Source organism: Mustela putorius, unplaced genomic scaffold (genome assembly GCF_011764305.1).
Source record: "Mustela putorius furo isolate JIRA1106 unplaced genomic scaffold, ASM1176430v1.1 tig00003863_pilon_pilon_pilon, whole genome shotgun sequence".
NCBI classification, from domain to species: domain Eukaryota; kingdom Metazoa; phylum Chordata; class Mammalia; order Carnivora; family Mustelidae; genus Mustela; species Mustela putorius.
In genome coordinates, this window is record NW_025422015.1 from 8,151,273 (window position 1) to 8,173,182 (window position 21,910).

Consider the following 21,910-nt stretch of genomic DNA (forward strand, 5'->3'; position numbering starts at 1 on the left):
TCTGATAATTCGTAACTTCTCTCTTCATAATCAGACTGGCTTGAGATCAATTTTATTTATTTCAGAGATCAAACTTTTAGTTTTATTTATGCTTTTCTATTGTTTCCTTGTTTTCTATTTCTGTTCACTGTTTAAACCTGCTTGGATATTTATTATTGTCTTTCTTCTGCTTACTTTGGGTTTCACTCGCTTTTCTTTTTCAGTTTTTTATGGTAGAAGCTGAGGTCACTGATTTGATAAGAACTTCTCTTCTAATACAAGTGGTTTATTGCTATGAATTTGTCACGTTTAAACACTCAGTTTTTTTTTCTATTTCTATGCTTTTAAAATACCTAATCTTTTCATCTGCAATGTCTGATCTGTTGTTAATCCCATCCAGTATATTTTTCATCTCAAGCACGGAAGGTTTTCATCTCTAGAACTTTGATTTTGGTTTTTTGTATCTTCCACATCCCACTTAACTTTTTGAATGTATGGAAGACAATAATAACTGTTTTGATGTTCTTCTGTACTAATTGTAATATTTCTGTCAGTTCTGGTTTGGTTTCTTAAAAAGATTAATTATTCTTCTTATTATGGGTCATATTTTCCTGACAATCTGACTGGATGCCAGATCTTTTGATTTTTACCTTGTTGAGTACTGGATATTTCTCATCTTGCTAAGTTGTCTTAAGCTTCATTCTGGGACAAGAGGAAACATTTTGATCCTTTTGGGTCTCACTTTCGTAATTTGTTAGGCAGGTCGGAAGCAGCACTCCTTTTAGGGCTAATTATTCCCCAACTAATGAGCCCAGACCCTCCTGCATACTCTACCCAATTTGTCACTGAATTAGACTGAATAATGGCCATTTAAATACCAGGTTCTAGGGGGCACCCAGGTGGCTTAGTCAGTTAAGAGTCTGCCTTTGGCTCAGGTCATGATCCCAGGCGCCTGGGATTGAGCTTCACATCAGGCTCTTTGTGCTCAGCTTCTCCCTTTCCCTTCGCCCCTCTGCCCCCCCACCCAACTCATGCGCTCTCTCTCTTGCACTCTCTCTCAAATAAAAAAAAGTCTCAAAAAAAAAAAATCAGATTCTAATCCCCGAAACCTATAAATGTTACATCTTGAAAAACAAAAAGAGGAGATGGTGTCTTGCAAATGTGATTAAGTATTCTGCCATGGGGAATTTATCCTGATTATCTAGGTGGATCCTAAATCCAATTACAAGTCTTTTTATAAGAGGGAGATCGGACACAGGCACAAGAGGAGGAAGCAAGGTGACCATAAAGGTAAGATTGGAATAATGCAATCACAAGTCCAGGAATGCTGGCACCTTAAAGGGGCAAGATCCTCTCTAGAGCCCCTGAAGGGAGCATGATTCTGCCAACACCTTGCTGTTGGCTCAGTGAAACTTACTTCAGATTTCTGACTTTCTGAAGTGGGAGAGAATAAACTTATGTTGTTTTTGGTCACCAAGTTTATGGTGATTTGCTATAGCAGCTTCAGGAAACTAACACACTCATCAATTATACATTTTTTAGCTTGGCTATTGGGAGCAGGAACTGTGCCTGGCCCTGGGACCAGGCACAAATCCCTCTAATTTTCTATTCCTATCAGATGGCTTTTTCCCAGGCCAAAGAGTATCTACAAGCATGTGCTCAACAGTACTCTACTGAAAACTTTTGGCAGACCCTCTGCAGACATTCTCTCTCTATATACCTCTTTTCTCTCTGGTCCTCGAAGAACTTTAACTTACTTGGTCTTCCCAGACTCTTGGCTCTGTCTCCTAAACACAGGAAGTTGGTCAGACTCTGCCTAAGTACCTTCCCTCTATGCATGCTCTGGAAACTCTATCAAGGCACTAAAGCTAGAGCACTTCCTTTGTTTCCTGTCTCTAAGGGATTACTTTCCTTCACTGCAAATGTTCAGGATCTTGAAAACTGTCATTTCATGTTCATGTCTGCTTTTTTGGGGCTGCTTCAGGCAGGAGGGTTAATCTGGTTCCTATTATTCCAGCTGCGCTGGAAACTCCATTAATGTTTGTAGGCATCTTCTTTATTTTTTGGTTAAAGTTAAATGAATGCACAATTAGGGCACTCTGGAAACCAAGGAATAGTATTTATAAAGTCAATGGTACAACATATTTTTATCAAAGCATTACTTTTAGGCATTGAAAATACAGAGGTAAATAAAATGTAAATAATGTTCAAAAAAACATTCTATCACAGATTGCTTGGAGTTCACTTTTCATTTATCATTTACCATGAGGGTACAGAACAGATAGTTATTAAAAGAAATTGAGTTACTAAAGGACCATTTCATTTAAAAATAATGGGTAAAGTTTACTGCTGCTATTGATTTTTACTAAAATAAAACACTAACCAAAGAATAGACTTGATCTCAAAAAAAGTGATGATGTTTAAAATTTTGAGTAATTGAATTAAGACCACATTTCAGATGAAATGAATTAAGAATAAATTAAACTGCCCGTATTATTTCTTAATACAGTAACATTTTACTAGTGAAAGGAAACACTAAAGAAAAATTTTACCTTCCCCATAAAAAGAGAAGGTTTAATTCAGAAACCTAAGAATCTTTGAAAAAACATCTCCACCCTAATGTAAATGTAACTTTATATCTAACATATTAGATCTACAATTCTGTTTCACTCTCAAGGTTCATAATAATATCATTAGGAGTACATTCCCAGGACAGTTTAGCTCACTGAAATAATACTAACATCTGACAGTAAGCACACACCCTGTACCAAGCACTATGCTAAGCACTTCACATGCTTTGTCTTCTTTAATTCATACCATATCCTATAGCGTGGATATTATTTTTAATCCTATTTTTAAAGATGATGAAGCTCAGAGACAATAAGTAACTTGTCTAAGGTCACATCATTGTGTAATTATTAGCAACAATGGGCCTTAAATTCAGTCTTGACTCTAAAGCTCAGATTCTAAAAATGAGCCACAAATTCATTACAGACAAGTAAAATAGGGCTAATTGTAAAAAGTCTCATTAACATGCTCCCTTAAAGTTCCCTTAGATAATGGTTTCTGCTAAGTATCAATTAATATATATAATGTTTAATATTTTAATATTTTAGCTCAATATAAAAGCACTTTTATTTTAAAAGGTGAAATGAAACTGATAGTTTTTAACATACAGTTGTTCCTTGAATAGTGTGATGGTTAGGGGCCCAATCGCCCTGCACAGTCAAAAATTCTTGTGTAACTTTTGAAGCCTCCAGAAGTTTACTAATAGTATACTGCTGACTAGAAGCCTTACTGATGACATAAAGAGTGGATTAGCACATATTTTATATGTTATACTTATTATATACTGTATTCTTACATTAAGGTAAGCTGGAGGAAAGGAAATGTTAAGAAAACCATGAGGAAGAAAAAAATAGTTACAGTATTGTATTGTATTTGTTGGAAAAAAAATCTGTGTATAGTCCACTCGTGCAGTTCAAACACATCTTGCTCAAGGGCCAACAGTATATGTAAGCACATAAGGCACTTGAATATTAAAAAAAGAAACAGTTTTATATTTAAAGAATGTAGTCTCTTGCAAACAGATCAACAAAAATATTCAAAGTAAAACTATGAAATCTTATTTTTTCTTACATATATATACATCCTTGTGAATACAGAGTGTATGAGAGGGGATGAAACAATATGCAGATATAATTATTTCCACTTTAACACACTTCCTTAAAAAGGTTTCTTTGTGTGTATAATTGTTATTTATTATACGTGGAGAGAATGTATAAAATGTATGTAATATTTCATATTTCTATACCATCACTGGGTTGAAAAAATATGAGTCAGTGAGATAAGTCCCTCTTATAACAAGAGTCTGATGAAGTTACTTTTATCACAAGTCTCAAAGCATATGCTCTGAAGTCAGGCTTTGGATTTTCCCATATAGGCTCATTTGTATAGTACTGAGAGAGTAAGAGAGAAACAAAAGTAAGGGATCTTAGAGAATATTTCACCTTTGAAGAAATTATAGTAATATTTTTGTCATTTACCTGAAGATTTTCACAGGTCTCTTGACTGTAAGTGAGTCTCTGGATTTCTGTAGGTGAAACAAGATATGATGCTTGTCCATTGTTGGTGAAGCAGAATGTTCTGGCTATCCGCATGTTGGTAAGGGGCAAGTAATATACATCCAGTAGAGGCCTTAAACTTGGCAAACTTGAGAAAAATATTAAAAAGTCGTTAATAAGAAACAAGGTAGGTTTTGGAAAACAGTATGGAAGGTCCTCAAAAAGTTAAAAGTAAAACAACTTTGTGATCCAATAATCACACTACTGGGTATTCACCCAAAGAATAGAAGAACCCTAATTCAAAGGATACATGCACTTCTATGCTTATAGCAGCATTATTTATAATAGCCCAGATATGGAAGCAGCCCAAGTATCCACTGACTGATAAATGGACAAAGAAGATCTACATCTTCTTCCATATATATTTTGTGTATATATACACATGTATATATATATGTGTGTGTCTGTGTATAGCCAATGGAATATTATTCAGTCATTAAAAAGAATGCAGTCTTGCCATTTGCATTGACATGGATGGAGCTAGAGTGTATAACACTTAGTAAAATAAGTCAGAGAAAGACAAATATCATATGACTTCACTCAGTGGAATTTAAGAAACAAAAAAAACAAAGGGAAAAAAATGAGAGAGAGAGACAAATCAAGAAACAAACTCTTAATTATAGAGAACAAACTGATGGTTACCAGAGGGGAGGGTGATGGAGGAATGGGTGAAATAGGTGATGGGGATTAAGTAGCACACTAGTAATCGTGAGCACTGGGTGATGTGTAGAAGTGTTGAATCTCATGCACACCTGAAACTAATACAACACTGTATGTTAACTAACTGGAAATAAAACAAAACAAAACAAAAAAAAAAACAAGGTAGGTTTTAGTCTTGAACAAAGTATTACAGAAGGCAAAAACAGCAGGACCTTATAAATCTTGTGATCTAGTATACTTGAGAGGTAGATAAAACTGATTTGTATTCTTCATAAACTTGTTCACTATTAACTGAATGAAAATAAATTCTCAGTGTATAAGACTGTAAACAAAAGCATTTCATTTTAGTGGAATGTAATTCCATAGTGTTCTGTTTTAAGGCTGTAAATGCCATGTTTATGTTTTTTAAAAATGTGTAACTCTTACCTAAAAGTCATAATATGTCCGTTAGCGCAGAAGCAGGCAAGGCAAATACTGTTACTCAATGCTACGATATCTCCACGAAGCACAAATGAGGTCTCTGTAATGTTTTGCTTGTAAGCACAGTTCTGAGTTGGCAGTGAGATGACTTTTGCTTGCTTTTCAGAACATATCACGGCATACTGGTTTTCACTAATTTCCTGAGAAGAGGAGGGGGATACGGAGACAGGTCGTCGTTTCTTTAATTTCTCCTTTTCATCTTTTTCTTCAGGAACATTGTGTTCTCTCCAGGATTCATACGCGGGTGGCACTAAGCAGCCTGTGGTATCCAGGAATGCCATTCTCAGGATCGCCCCTTTTAACCTCAATATAGTACCTAAAATATGTAAGTTTAGTAGATAACAAGTATTTTAACCCCCACAGCAAATATGTATATTCCAACTGACACATAAAAGACATTCAACAACACATAGAATGCATATTAAATTGAAATTGTACACCGGCTTACTAAAGGGATTCAACCTTTCTTTGAGCATGTATCTGAGCGTGTATCTGGAAAAAGAAATCAGAACTACATGTCCCAAACCAGTAAATATTGGGATGCCTGGAACTATGTCTTCTTTCATATCTGCCAAGTGTACTATCAACAAGTGTGAGAGCAAGTGGATGATGTCTAGAGCTGCACGGTCCAATATGGCAGCCACTAGTCACATATAGCTACAGAGCCCTTGAAAATATGGCCTTGTCCAACTTGTGGCATGCTGTGAGAGTAAAATACATGCCAGATCTAAAGACATTATAAAAAAAAAAAAGTAAAATATCTTAAGAATTTAAAAACTGGTTATATGATGAAACGATAGGATTTTAGATATGCTAGGCTAAATAAAGTGTCATTAAAATTAATTTCACTTTTTAAAAACTTTTTATTTATTTATTTTTTAAAGATTTTATTTATTTATTTGTCAGACAGATCACAAGTAGGCAGAGAGGCAGGCAGAGAGAAAGGAAGGGAAGCAAGCTCCCCGTGGAGCAGAGAGCCCGATGTGGGGCTCGATCCCAGGACCCTGAGACCATGACCTGAGTCGAAGGCAGAGGCTTTAACCTACTGAGCTACCCAGGCGTCCCTAAAAACTTTTTAAATATGGCTATCAGAACATTCTTTATGTGGCTTATCTTTCCTGGCTTTTTTTTCTATACCCATTCTTACTATAAAGAAAGAGATTAGTAATATTATCATTATGTAACCTTTTCTAACAACTAGTCGTACAGAACATTCTCAAATATTTATTGAGCTGGATGAATAAATCAAACTGTGTCTTTGATGTAAAGATAGTTCACAAATTACCATTAAAATCATAATTACATTTTAATTTTAAATTCCAAGTAATGTTAAAGTCCACTGTATAAACAAGGGATACACTAATGAGCACAATCATGTTTTTTTCTATCTAAATCAGCATAAATTAGTAATGAAAACCAGATTTCTCAGTTATTTCCAGATCAGACTCCACATACATTTGATGAAATTGAATCTCATTTTCAATATACAAGTCATAATTTTTTTCTTAAGATCTGCTATTAAGTCACCTTTTCCTAATACTTCAAAGGAGAAAAACAACATAATTTAAGACTTCACATTTAGATATTAAAAACAGCCAACACTATGCTGTTCAAAAAATATTTTTTGCTTTTTCTCCTGAACATGGTACTACCCTTTTGCTTACAGAGCATAGCATTTTAAGGTATCTTTGAATGCATTAGAAGAGCAGTTGCTTTTTTATTTTTTTTTATTTTCTAATGAAAATCATTTTAGACATGATGGTAGAGTTAAAAATAATGCAAAACCTGGATGGCTGTATAAATAAAAGATACACTGGAATCTTATTCATGTATTCTTTCATTAAAAACACAAGACTACATCTAAATGTAAACATTTAGTTTACATTTTAGAATTCATAGATCATTTCAAACATGAAAAGCAAAGGCTTCTACCAAATACAGCAAGTCAGACCTTCAGTGCAAGCACAGCATGAAAGCATACATACCACTTGGAGAGACAATGACTGGCTGAAGAAGTCTTTGTTCTCCTCCTGGGGGAAGGTTCAGTGCAATAACTAGCACTGTTCCCAATGTAGTACCAACCCATAAACATGGGGAGGGAGATGAATCTGCCTTTCGAGTAAAAGTTTCACAGAAATGAAGAGCAGAAATTGCTTCTCGAGATTCTTTATCAATGCTGGTTACGCTGGAACTCCGTGATCGGCTGAAGGAATTATCTTTTATATCTGAAATAAATTAAAATGGGTGAGATTGCCTGTTATAAAATATCATAAAAATCTGACAAAATGGTTAATTTGCAAAAAGACAAAACCTATAGCATATTTTAGTTTTTAATCAAAAACAATTTACTTTTTTTTTTTTAAGATTTTATTTATTTATTTGACAGAGATCACAAGTAGGTAGAGAGGCAGGCAGAGAGAGAGAGAGAGGGAAGCAGGCTCCCTGTTGAGCAGACAGCCCAATATGGGACTCGATCCCAGGACCCTGAGATCATGACCTGAGCCGAAGGCAGCGGCTTAACCCATTAAGCCACCCAGGCGCCCAACAATTTACTTTTATGGTAATAATTTTCCTTTGTTTAGATATAAAATACAAACAGATAAATTCATACTTCTCAGAAGAGAGCTGGGTGCAATTCCAGAGAATTTCTGCCTGTGTGATCTATATGGTTTTTGGTGTGGCTATTTGTTCATATCCTGGTTGCTTTTCTCATCTTAGACCTCACCACCTTCTTTTCTAATGATGCTGTTTCTTCCTTTGGTAATGCCAATTCCACAGTTGGGTAACTAGAAAACTGTGGGCATTTTCTTTTCTATTATGTTCATTTAGCCAATATATAGTACACCATAAGTTTTTGTTGCATTTTCAGTGATTTATGTTTAAAAATTCCACTTAGAAGTACTCTGATACTACCTTCAATTTGTTGAAGATTTTTTTTTCAACTCTGTCCATATGAAAGTCTTTAATCCGTAAAAATTTAGCCTTCGTTTTCCTTGAAAGCCATTTTAACTATAATCAACATTCATTCAAGGCATTTTACATCAAAATGTATGACTGGTATCTGGCTCATACTTAATTGCATACCAGTGTATTCCTTTCACCTCTTTCTGTAATGACAGGGATACTTCAAAATTATAGTAATAATCCCTCCCTTGTCTGCAGCTGCCTTCTTCACTGGGGCCAAATGCAAGTTTGCCTTGAGCCTTGGTCTCTTTTCACTTGCAACTGCATTTCCAAATTTATGGGAATTTTCTCCATTATGTCTCACTATGTAAAATCAAAATAAGTTATTTCCCCCAAAGTTCTAATTCTTCTAATGGCACTCTCTATATTCATAACAACCCAGTTCTAGGGAACAACACTTAAAATGAGTTTCAGTTTTGGCTCTTTCCTTTCACTTTATCTATATATCTGATGGGATGCCAAGTCCTATGTTATTTTACTCCAGTGTTGTTTCCTTCTTTTCATGATCAATCAACTTCCATTACCCTTCATTCAGGCCTTGATTGCCATTCATTGAGACTGCTGATAATTCACAAGTGGTCTTCCCACCTTCATTCTGTCACTGTTCTAACACAATTCAATTGAATTTTATAAGTTACAGTCATAATTCTGTTACCTCTACTTAAAAAAGTCTTCAGTGGTTCCTCTTTATTTGATCATGTTTAATATCTTACTCAGACTTTTAAGAATCTCCACAAACTATTTCAGCTCTCCTTTCTGGCCTTATCTTCAATGGTACCCTGCTTTTCAGGAACTGGTGGGAACAAACTGAGTCATTCATTGTTCTCCAGACATACCTTGCACTCACCTACTTTAGACTTCTGTTTGTGATTTTCTATCTGATTGGTTCCTGTGCCTCACCTTTTTCTCTACCAAGATTGTGCTTATTGGCCATCTCAGGTACCATCATTGTCATGAAGTTTTATCTTGATTGTTAAAAGCATATATGGTTTTTCTCTTTTTTGAATCTCGATAGTTTTTTTCTCTCCCATGGCACTAATAGTACTTCTGTTCTGTAGTTCTTCCAGACTTGCCATAGGCCTCACTCTAAAGTGACTCTAAGTTTCTTGAATACAATAGCTGTGTCCGTTTGAGCATAGTGCCTAGCTTATAAAAGTATCTATTAATTACTTGCTGAAGACAGATCTATAGTTCAAAGTATCTGAACCGATGTCTTTCTGCCACACCTTTGGGATATATTAAAATTTCTAGGAGTTTTTACTATTCTTATCTAACAAATAGGTCCTCAAATCACATGCTTTCAATGTTATCATAAAAGAAATGACTTCATGTCATCAAAAAGAAGAAAACAGTCTTCTAAATTGTACTTTATTAAATAAAAAAGGTATAATTGAATCCTAACTATACTCCCTAAAAGCTTTTGTAATCAAATTTAAATTCAGGGGCACCTAGGTGGCTCAGTCAGGTAAGGATCAGAATTTATTTAGGCTCAGGTCATGATCTGAGTTCCTGGGATAGAGCCCTATGTCTGGCTCCATGTTCAGAGGGGAGTCTGCTTGTCTCCCTCTCCTTCTGCTCCTCCTGATTGCACATGCATGCTCTCTCTCTTCCTTAAATAAATAAATCTTTAAAAAATTTGAATTAATAGATTGACAAATATTTCCCCAAATGATAACTATATACATCAGAATTTTGATTATAGCTAGCCTCTGAAAATAATAAAGCTACTAGTTATGGCAATAACGGGTAATTTCTAACTATAATGCCTAAAGATGTCTCTCTTTTGCCTGTAATTCCTCTTAAAGATTTTGACATGGCAAAAAAGAACTATTTCCTATAAATGAAACAACTTTCCACAAGCAATGGCTCATTACTGGATGAGTGTGTAATATTAAATATATAAACTGATTCCAAATGTTAACTCTAAAGTATTCAGTTATTTTAGCAAAATAATAGTAATTTTTTTACTTTTTTAAGATTTTAAGTAATCTTTTAAGATTTTTTTTTTTTTAAGATTTTATTTATTTATTTGACAGAGAGAAATCACAAGTAGTCGGAGAGGCAGGCAGAGAGAGAGAGGGAAGCAGGCTCCCTGTTGAGCAGAGAGCCCGATGCGGGACTCGATCCCAGGACCCTGAGATCATGACCTGAGCCGAAGGCAGCAGCTTAACCCACTGAGCCACCCAGGAGCCCCATCTTTTAAGATTTTAAGTAATCTCTACATTTAGCATGGGGTCCAAACTTATAATCCCAAGACCAAGAGTCTTGTGCTCAGTCTTGTGCTGACTGAACCAGCAAGGCAGCCCAAATAATAGAAGTTTTAAATATACTTTCCAATGATAAAAATATTCATTACTTTAATAAATCATACACATACAAGGTGATTAGACATATATATTCAGTTGTGACCCAATGACAATGATAGAAATCAATGAAAATTTGTTAAGAAAATTTGAGGGGCGCCTAGGTGGCATAGTTGGGTAAGCATCCACCTCTTGGTTTTGGCTCAGGTGGTCTCAAGAGTCATGAGATTGAGACTGGGTCTGTGCTCCGCACAGAGTCTGCTGCTTAAGACTCTCTCTCCGTCTCAGCCCCTCCCCCTTGCTCTTGCTCTCAAATAAATAAATCTTAAAAAATTTATAAAAAGAAAATATGGTAATATAAACTTGATCATAAGAAAATTTGATAATATAAACTTCATTATAAATTAATCTGTAAAATTCTTACTCTTTTCTATTAGAATTACAATAGGTGATTCACAACAATCTGTACTTCAAATTCAATCTGTACTTTAATTCATAGGCCAAATAAAGTGTTTTAATTTAATGGACTAATTTAAGGCCTTGTATAAAAATTATAATTTTATAATTATAAATTATACAATTTATAATTATAAAATTATAAAAAATTATAAAAATTATAAAATTCATAAAAAATAAAAAATTCATAAACTACAACTGCATTTTATTATGACTTCTCTATTAAAATTTGGCTTACCAAAGAACTCCTAAGTATAGATCAATATGTGAAAATGAACTGAATCAAGAAACAATCCCAAACTTACCCAATTCTATCAGCCTAGAACTTGTTGAAAAGTAAGTTAGAATTTTTAGCATTTTAGAATTTTTAGTTAGTTCATGAATTGTACTATTGTTAAGTCAGATCTTGTGGATCTTTGTGGCTTAAATTTTAGAAATTAGGCAGCCTAAACAAATGGACTAGAAATTTCTATTTTAATTCTAGTAATAAGAGCAGAAATGAAAATGGCTACCACTAAGCAAGCCATACCATGTGATACACCCTCTCATAACACTTTAAATTTATCATTCTATTGAATCCACATAGTAAGTGAAAAGCATTATTATCACAGTTTAATGAATAATAAAATAGATACTTAGGTTCAATAACTCATCCAGGATGACAAAGCTAATTAGTGGAAAAGGCAGGACATGTGTCATGTCCAAGTCTAAAGCTTTCTCAGGCAACTCCAGATGGACATGGGATTAGTCAAACCACCAAAATATAAGAAGAGAGTTTTGGTTATTATTGAGAGTTAAAGTTCAGTCTTTAAATTAAAAAATATATTTGAACATGTGATGTTTCTGAGAGCTCTAAGCTTGGATAAAATTTATCACTAATGCTTCTATCCATTAATGCTTTCTATTAATGCATGCCACAAATCATTGCTTTCATGTTACTCTCTGATGCCTAGAGCATTCTACCTCTATATTACCCTTTCTTCCCACATTGAGCCTTATACAACAACATTTTATTCCCCCAGTCAAAACATTATGCCAATAGTTGAATTTGGTCAGGGTAAACTTTAGGAAAGAAAATTAACTCACATTAAGGTATAAAAGTCTGATTTTTCCCCCTCTGTTGCCACTTGAAATGTAACATCAGAACCCTAACAATATTACCCACAGTTCCTGAGGGTGGGCCATGGAATCTGGTATGGTGAAGCCATAGTCAAAGTGTAGCGTTGCATGATTTCCTCATAGGCCAAAGTGAATTCTAGTCACAGAAGCTTCCAGAGTTGCAGAGCAGTCCAACAGCCTCAGCTGCTTTAGGAACACCTAGTAGTTTGAGCCTATCAATAAAATTGTTTTTCCCTATTGACTCCCCAGCCAATGTAAAATAATCAGCAGCTAAGAATCTCTACCAAAAACAATAGTTCAGCAGTACAAGGACTTGAAGGGAAATTACTTAGGAAACATGGAGACTGTTCCAGTTGTACAAGCAGTTGTAATTGGCTTAAGGCACTGAAATACATGGGCATGTAAGGTTAAACATGAACTGAATAAAGATGATCTATACAAGCATGGAATATACCCAGATTAAATTACTTATAAACGTATGATACTCTTTTTAAAAATAATTGTGGCATTTTTATTAATTTAAAAGTACTTTTCCATGTGTTTTTCAGATTTTTAAGATACTGGAAGGCATAAAGCCATTTTAACTAGCAGTATTTAGTGTTATTAAAATCACACACCTCTGAGAGTGATGAAAACTCTGCCCCTCAAATATACTTAGTGTCAAATTACATCTTTCATTTATATAGTAAAGGGAGATATTCCCTTCTCAAAACACGTTACCTTATATTCTAGATTAATCCTTGTTCCCGTAAGACCAGTCCTACTACAGGATTCTAAGAAATTGTTTCTCCTATGTTCAGGAATGGATCCTTGTACTGCTGACAATGGAAGTTATTATGCCCACTCACTGATAATCATATATCTTCTATCAGTATAACTGAGATAGGATTATGATTTGGAAATGCTAAAATAGTATGGTGAAATGGACAATACCTAAGTTTGCATTATGCAAAAAAAAGGGAGTTAAGGAATCTAGAGAATAAACAGTAAGAAGATGAGGAAAAGGGGGGAAATCTAGGTATTTCAAAGAAAAAGATAGGTGAAACCATCTTCAGTCTAGTTTTTATTTCATTAAAGACCATTAAAATTTCTAAAATTTTAAAAAAAGTGAGTTTAAAAAGAAACACTGCAAGTTTATTTTTATCTTTACTGAAATGTCTTGTCCCTATTCTGTGATATCAGGGAGCTGTTTCTGAGCTCAATATAAAGCAAAAGGAATGTGGGAATATAGTCACTCTGCTTTCCTAGTGGATTAGTTGCCTAGAAGGTGCTATAGAAAAAGATTTACTTCTCAATTTATTATCACCAAAGAGTAAAAATGATTCTTGACATGAGAAATTCATTGTAATACAGAAAAATAATTTATTGTGAAAAAGTTAAAACTTTTAAAGTTTATAAATTATAAAGTTCAATAGGTTTTCACATAGTTAAATGGGATATTTCAACTTTTAAGAAAATCTGAAATTGCACAAATTTTAGTCTTATACTAAATCTTGTTTAGATATAAAGTATGAGAGCTGAGAAAATGTATTATTTTGGATTGCTTGAATTTATAATCTTTTATAATTTATAGATGGCATTAGAGAGGCTACTAATCCTTAAATATCTTAGTCATTTTAAACTTGATTTCTGTTAAAAATCTCACCTATGATAATTTTGAATCTTCTGATTTCCTTGCCTTCCCTTTGAATGGAGTTTAACTACTATGGATTTTACTTATTTATTTATTTTACTTACCTAAGTCAGGCTTTAGGTCAGTAGGCAAGCTTAACTTCCTTGACATCTTTGCTGAAAAACAAAACACATTTTTAAAGTTCTGAAGAATATTTGATTCATATTTATTAATACCAACTGCCCTTCCAGATAGAAGTAAATACTTTTGTTACTAATAGATGCTAAGATAATTAAAATATGATGAATAATATTATAAGTGGAAAGTAAATCTTGTTTTCAACTTTTCGTAAGTTTGTACTTACTTGATGTGTTATCTTTGTGTGCTTGAAGCTGTTACTTCAAGAAAGCTTTTTAATTCTAACTGTTAATTATTTTTTAGGCTCATAGGGAAGGGTTAGGCTTTTCTAAAAAAAGCAGAGTCATTTCACGGAAGGTGTTGCAGGTAAGGACAATAGAGGCAGAAGACGGAGTTTGGATAGTTGATATAATAAAATCTTTCCAGTTTTTCATCTTCATAGCTACTGGGTTCATTATTTTTAAATTAATCTCTAGAATATAAAACAACTATCTAAGATTAAATTTAGGTATTTGATTACATCATACAACTATCTGGATTCACCTATTCTTGATACAAGTTAACACTTTTACTTACATATCAGTGAAAAACAAATGAAACAAAGTGATACTAATTTGAAATTATGGTATTTAAAAAAATGTAAACTATATGTCAATTTCTATTTTGCACCAGAATTAAAAAAGCCTCTGTATAAACTTACTGGAATTCACTTTCCATTCTCAAAGTCAGTTATTGCCTTAATCTAGGATTTAGAGTTAGGAGTTGTTTTAACTATATCTATTATGTCAGTGGCAATGCATGCGTAACAGAATAGTGCTTCCTATGCACAATTTTGAACAAGCACTTGTTGTTAATACATGAATGCATATAGGTTAAATTCTGGGCTGTTAAGAGATATTTAAAGCACAGACCCTGCTAGTCCATAAGGGCGCCATGTAAACAAAGAGAAATCCAGTCATAGTATATAACTTCCACATCTAAAAAAATGACAAATCCAGTATTAGGAAATAGACATGAGGCAAACCGGGAAGGGGTGGGGGATTCAAGTTTTCATTTCTAAGCTTCATCAATCTAATCATCATCCTTTAAAAATCAAGTGATTAAAATATACAATCAGTCCTAACCCATTTTCACCCAGACATAATCAGTATCAGTTAAAAGATAAAATATACTACCAAAAAAAACCCCTAGCCAATGAAATCTGTAGTTAGTTGATTTAATGGTTGCCATCATATTTAATATAAAATTCCCTAAAATTAGAAGATATACTCACAAAACCATCTCCCAAAATGCAACATTAACACTTTTAAAAGAATTCAAAGATGTTTTCACCAAATACCATGGGTACAATGTACACAGACTGATAAATAATATCTAGACAATATCATATGTTATCTGAAGCAGAAAAATCAGTCTGGCAGAATCTAAAGACATAAGTCAGATAATGTGGATGCTTTTCTAGACTCCACTACTCAGCTTTGATCCAATTATTCTTTCAAACCAATGCTTATCAAAAACTTGAAAGTACACACCAGTCACCCCGCGATCCTGCTAAATCAGATTCTGATTCTATAGTGGACGAGGGCCTGAGATCTTACACTTCCAACAAGCTCCCAGAAGATGCCAATTCTGCTGGTCTATGAATCACACTTTGGGCAGCTGGGTCCCTAGACTATAAGAAACTTCAGCATAGGAACCAAAACTAATTGAGCAAACCCAGTATACATTTGCAGTTAGTCTGTAAGAAACATTCCCTGACAAGTTTCAATATCTAGGTTTGTAAAATGTGGAAGGGTAAAGTATAGTGGGTAGGATTGGATTTGGCATCAGATCAAATCTTAAATGGAATCCACTTCACTTGACTACCAGATGTATGACCTTTGGCCAATCACTGTGCTTCTCTAAACCTGATATTTCTTCATTTGTTAAAGGAGGATAGATAATGCCAATTTCATAGTTGTGAAGATTATACAAGATGATGTGAGCCAAAGCACTGAGCATAATACCTGACACGTAATGTGGATTTGATAAATGTTAGTTACTAATAATAAATGAAATATGATTTCTAAACAAACTGTATAATGCTATACAAATGACCTATTAATATACTTGTGAACAACCCAGCATTCCTTTATTCTAATTCTATGATAATATTCCAAGGAACGAAAACAGGAAAATGAAGAAAAAGAAAAAGAAAACCTTAGAACACTAGGTATAGAATAGTATGCACCACTCTAAGTTTAACCTTGTTTGTCTCAAAAGCTAAATTCAATATACAGCTAAATATAACAAAGAAGAGAATAACTTGAATAACTTAGAAGTTACATCAAATTCATTCCTCATTAAAAAGAATAAATTAGGTAAAAATTCTGTCAGAACTGTATCTGTTGAATCTTTCACTCAATAACCATATACATATTTCTGCCAAAAAATTTCACTAGCATGAAATTTCCTTTGAATTCTTAAGTGTATGCTTTCAATCTCCTTCAGGATTTTCTACTAGAAATTCTTTTATATAAATTTTCAAATATTTTTAAAAATTTATGTTAATCTTTCCCACAAAACTTTTTTTTTTGTTTTTTTTGGTCTAGCATTACATAATTTCTTAACCATGTTAAAAAAAAAACGAATATAACCAAATTTAAATAATTCTACAGTTGGTCTAACTTTGACATTTTGTTGTGGTTAAAATCACACACAGAAAAGACTAAGCAGATTTTCTGACTTTACTATAAATGTCACAAAATGATTTAATTATGGGATCTAACTTTTTTCCTGAACACTGTGCAACTGGAGACCCACAACCTGACCACAAATCTGATCACAGTATTCAAAATATTTAAGCCACACTGCTATAACACTTGGATATAATTTTGAGCAATCTTCTTGAACACAGAACTTGAACTGATAAATGTTAAAAGATTAACCTTTCTTATTTTGTTAATCCCACTTACCAATTAACATTATAAAAAAGATACAGAATAATTTTAATGAATAAAGAAACATTTTTATTATGCCAGTGGTGGGGACAAGGGCAGAGGGATATTTATTAACCTATTAAATATTTATTGGGCACATGCCAGCCATGTGCCAGAAGACAGACTTCCTGCCCTCAAGAGTTCATAGCCTAATGGAGGAATGAAATAACTCCAGTGCAATGTACCAGGTAGTAACAGATGCATACACAAGGTGCTAGTTAGAGTATACTGAACTTATAACCTTCTTACCCTGGAATACCCATCTAAGACCATGGGACATGAAGATAAAGTCAACAAAGGATAACTCAGAATTTGTACATTTTCAGAAAACTACATGTTCCCCACTTGTTTGTTGACAGTATTTTTCTCTTGATGTAAAATTTACATACAAATGAAATCTTAAATACATATTGAGTTTTGACAATGTACATACCTATGTAATTACTGAACATGATATAGAAACCGATATAATCAACATCCAAGAACATGATATAGAAATTGATATCATCAACATCCAAGAAAGGTCATGCATATTCTTCCCAAGCAATTCCTGTCCTCAGCCCTAGAAATAGCCATGTTCTGGGTTTTGTTTTTTTGTTTTTTACCATCTATCAGTTTTGCCTATTCTAGAACTTCATATGCATGAAATGACATGGTATAAACTCCTGTGTAAGGCATCCTTCACTGGGACAATATTCGTTATCTTCTTCCCAAAATACTTCAAAGCTTACATTCTTTCTAAAATCAGAATTTTTAGATGAAAATCACAGTCTACAACAATAGTTTCACAGGCATTAATAGATTAACATCTTCTGTCCCCTCATATATGCAATTTATCCTTAAGCTTTTTGGATTGTGTTCTTTATAGAAAATTTGGAAAACATAGAAACAGAAAATATGGCCACTACAAATGCCCATAGTCAAGAGGCAAAATGTCTACATATTTCCTGCTACTTTTTAATATCCATTTTTATTTAAAATATAAATCTGTATCGTGCTTTTATTCTACTACTAAAAGCATTTTCTTTCCTCAGTTGTTAGTATATTTCAATGGCTTCATATTATTTTTATGAACACTTATTAAACAATAAGGTTTTTCCCCAATAAATAAGGCAATAAAAATGTATACAAATATTTTCATATATTTTGATTATTTCCTTAGGAGGGAGTTCCATAGGAAACAATCATTTCTAGTACAACTTTCCTCAAACCCCAAGGTCTTCTAAAGTATGTCTTCAAGAAGTAGCTTTTAAGTTTAAAAGGCATATGAACATATTTCACAAACTTCTGTTTAGCTGAAAACATAAACAAAGACAAACATGGATGAGAGAAATTGGTAATACGTGTAAGTCCCAACTCACAACTATATTCCCGTTTTTTAAACTCAAGTTGTTCCATTTTCTTATAGCATTGTTTGTAGCTGAGAAATGTAAAGCCAGACTGATTATTGCCTACTTTTGAATGTAACTTGTCTATTTTTTATGGATACTTATGTCGAGGGGAAGAATAGAAGGAGGAGGTGGGGAAGGATTTACATCCTCAGCATTCCACACTGTACTTGTATTTATCTGCTATCAAGTTCCACAGCCCTTTCTTCTGTAGTCTCTATCCAGTGATAGACAATTTTCATTTTATTCATTATAGAATAAATGAATTTTATTGTTCTATGCTAGGATTTTCATTCTATTCATTATAAAGTTGCTATTTTCTCTGCTGCTGCTATTCTCTAATTGTCTGTTCACTCATTATGACCATTTTTTTCTTTTCAGTATTAAAACATATTACAGCAGCTGTTTTAAAAATCTTTAGCTAATTACAGCATCTAGGCCATCTTTAAGTCAGTTTCTGCTAATTTTTTTATTCTTAATTATGGGTTATATTTTTCTACCTTTGATTTTGAATACTTCACATGCCTAGGAACTTTTGATTGGATACTGGACAGAGTGGATATTGTGTTGAAGGGAGTCTGTGTAGGTGTTAGTAGGTGTTGAGCTTTGCTCTGCACCTTGCCGTTAAATTACTGGTGGATTCTTGGTTTGTTTTTATTCTTTATTAGTATAGGTCTATTTCAGTTTAAATTTAGTTCCAGGATATAGCTTTTATGCTAAGTAGTGATCCCTACTCTTGCACAGTGGCCTTTCTGGGATATCAAGAATGACCAAGGTGTTGAGTAAGGTCTAATGGCAACAATTTCTGGCACTAAATGACTGCTGGTATCCTTGCCAGCTCTGAGACTCTTAGCAGATTGCTGCTAAGCCTCAGAGTCTTGCCCAGTTCAGGTATAGCTTTAGAATGGAGCTAAACCTGAGCTAACCACCACCGTCCCCCAACCCCAGACTCCTAGGAAGTCCCCGCTGTATGCACTTCTTTCCTCTCAAGTACACTATCTCACAAATTCTAGTCACTTCAGCAGCCCAGAACTCTACTCTCTGCTTGCTTAGCTTGATGCAATTGCAGCTGCTCCTGAGTTCTACCCACCCCACACTGCAACAGGAAAGTGTCCCATGGCAGAAACTGGGGAGGACATGTGGCTCACTTGGTATTTTTCCTTTCTCTCAAGGATGGCAGCCTTAAATGCCTGCTGCTCAACACCTAGAAAGAAGACCCTATATATTTTGACTAGTTTTATGGCTGTTTTCTGTGGAAGGCTAAGTCCCAAACCTAAGGTCTAAAGTTGAAATTTATGTATTTTTATCTTTTAACTTTGTGACTTCTAGGGAATATACTTATTTTCAGGTCTGTTTAGTCAACCTCCTCAATGGTAGGTCTGAAAGAGGCAGATCCAACTCTGGAAAACCTCTAGTTAATCTTCCTAGCATATACTCTGTTCCCTAGTGTAATTCTGTGAATGAAGCAATCATAGACTTTATCCACCAATTTTTGGTGAACAAATTTTTACTTCTTAGGAGTCTCAGAAGCACTTGCCAACCCAGTTACCTTGTCAGCTGATTTCACGGCATGTATAAAGAACCTTCTGCTCATGCTTTGGAGTTACTCAACTCCCATTGAGGCTTTCAAACTGAAGACATACAATTTGAATGAGTTCTTGGAAGATAGGTTGTCTATTTTTCTCTTCTTTGACTGTGTATTCAACTCTTGGTTCTTGTACTCAATGTCTCCCTTGACTTGAAATCTTTTGTCACTAGAGATTATAAACCAGTTCTCTTTTCCTAGGCCTTTGTCCACAGCAGAAATGAGGGGAATCACAAAGTTTCTTCAATCTGAAAAAACTGGTATCAAAGATAATGTCTTGGCAGGTTGTAAACCTGAGTCTCTATTCTCTTCTCACAAACTGGGATGAAGGAGTCAAGATGATTGAAGGAGCTTCATTTGTTTGGTAGAAATAATGAAGTGATACATGATCACAACAATCACGTCTGCAATGGTAGTTTCAACAGCAAGGACAGAAACAAATCTTGAGAGCTGTGCTTGGATCTCTGTACCACAAATGACAATTTTGTCAGGGCTGATACTTTTTTAGTTCTTTGCAACTCTACAAATCTTTGTAAAGTTTCTAAAGTATGTAGATTCATATTGCTTCTTTGAAATTAAGCAGCTGCTCTATAATTTACCTTTACTTTTTCTATCTACTGTGTTCCACATCTTATTTTTCCAAGGAAGGTTTCTTAAAAGAAAGGAAAACAGAAGAGTAACTTTTGCTTTTTGGAATGTGACTTTTATAGGAAATAGTATGCCAGCAATAACAGGTAAAAGGACTTCTTATTATGGCAGTAGATGACAAAAAACCAAATCTTTGTTTAAACAAAGAGGTTCAGTAATTAAAAGAAGGTGACAGTATCAGTTTTTTTTACCATCTTCAGAGATCCAATACCACTCTTTTCAAGCAAAATGTTGAAGTGTATGTATATTAAATTTTAAAAATCAGAATAGTAACAAGACTAAAAATCAGCTCAAAGGATATGGCAAGGAATCCAAGGACAAAGTGAGATGAAGTAGTAAAAATTCTTGTCACTTATCACACATTATTTTATTAGTCATTAGAACTAATAATATCAATGTTTATCCATGTCCATCTCCCATGTTAGAATATAAATTCCATGAGTTTGGAGATAAAATTTACCTTGTAAAATACTGCATCTATGTATGTGTGTAATAATTAATGTATGGTCCATGAGCATGGTGATGAATGAGTAAATGAATAAGCACAAACTGTCACTGGCATTTTACTTCTATAGAAAGAAACTGAATTTTCTCACAAGTGAAATAAAGGAAAAAAGGGCAAATTAAACACAGCCCTATTCATCAAATGATCACTTTTGAAATATGGAACACATATCTATTACCTGAAATGAAGGGTAATCTTTAAAGTGTCTTTTAAAGATTCAGCTATAGCAAGTTCTTCTAATTATTGAACTTCTATAGTGTTAGTGTTCTGTATTTTCCCATTTCTATTTGCTTTCCATAAATTCATAAAATTTAACGTCTAGGATATCATAATAAACTCTGCAGCATTTTCTACAGAATAAAACCCTAAGTGTTATATGCTGAATTATTCCTCCAAAATTTGTATGTTGAAGCATTAACTTTTAATTCTTCAGAATGTGAGATATTTAGAGACAGGGCTTTGAAGAGGTGATTAAGCTGAAATAAGGCCATTAGGGATAGACCCTCATCTCATCTGACTGGAAGAGGAAATTTAAACACACAAACATCACAGTTCCACCTGCATAGAAGAAAGATTATATGAGACTCAATGAAAAGGTCTCTGCAAGCCAAGAAAAAAACCAAACCTTTTAACGTCTTGATCTTGGACTTCTAGCCTTTAGAGCTATTCTAGAGGAAATAAATTTCTGTTTTTTCATTCACTCTGTCTGTGGTATTTTGTTATGGCAGCTACTGGCAAACTAATACAGCAAGTAGTGGTAGAACATAAATTTCCATTCTGTGTTTGTGTGCGTGTAAAATTTCTATTTAGTTTTAGCCAGCTGGACTCAGGTGATCCTAACTTTGTTGGCAACATTCAAAGCATCAGTCAGGAGCCAGCTGAACATATGCCTTCTTCTCTCCATTGGGTCTAATCAGAGTGTTGACCTTGGCCACATGAATGTCACAGAGCTTTCAAAGGCTGTTGGATCT

The 21,910-nt window shown here is 34.1% G+C and overlaps 1 protein-coding gene across 6 annotated transcripts in view; it reads right to left on the reverse strand.

The window, feature by feature from the left end:
* Positions 1–21,910, reverse strand: part of STXBP5 (syntaxin binding protein 5) — a 176,452-nt gene that overhangs the window by 22,527 nt on the left and 132,015 nt on the right. For all 6 annotated transcript variants that reach the window (XM_045066264.1, XM_045066262.1, XM_045066260.1 and 3 more), the window contains 4 exons: positions 13,823–13,873; positions 7,229–7,468; positions 5,190–5,559; positions 4,026–4,191 (listed from right to left, as the gene is read on the reverse strand). In XM_045066264.1, coding sequence (XP_044922199.1) covers positions 4,026–4,191; positions 5,190–5,559; positions 7,229–7,468; positions 13,823–13,873 — 827 coding nt within the window. The remainder of the gene's footprint in view (positions 1–4,025; positions 4,192–5,189; positions 5,560–7,228; positions 7,469–13,822; positions 13,874–21,910) is intronic.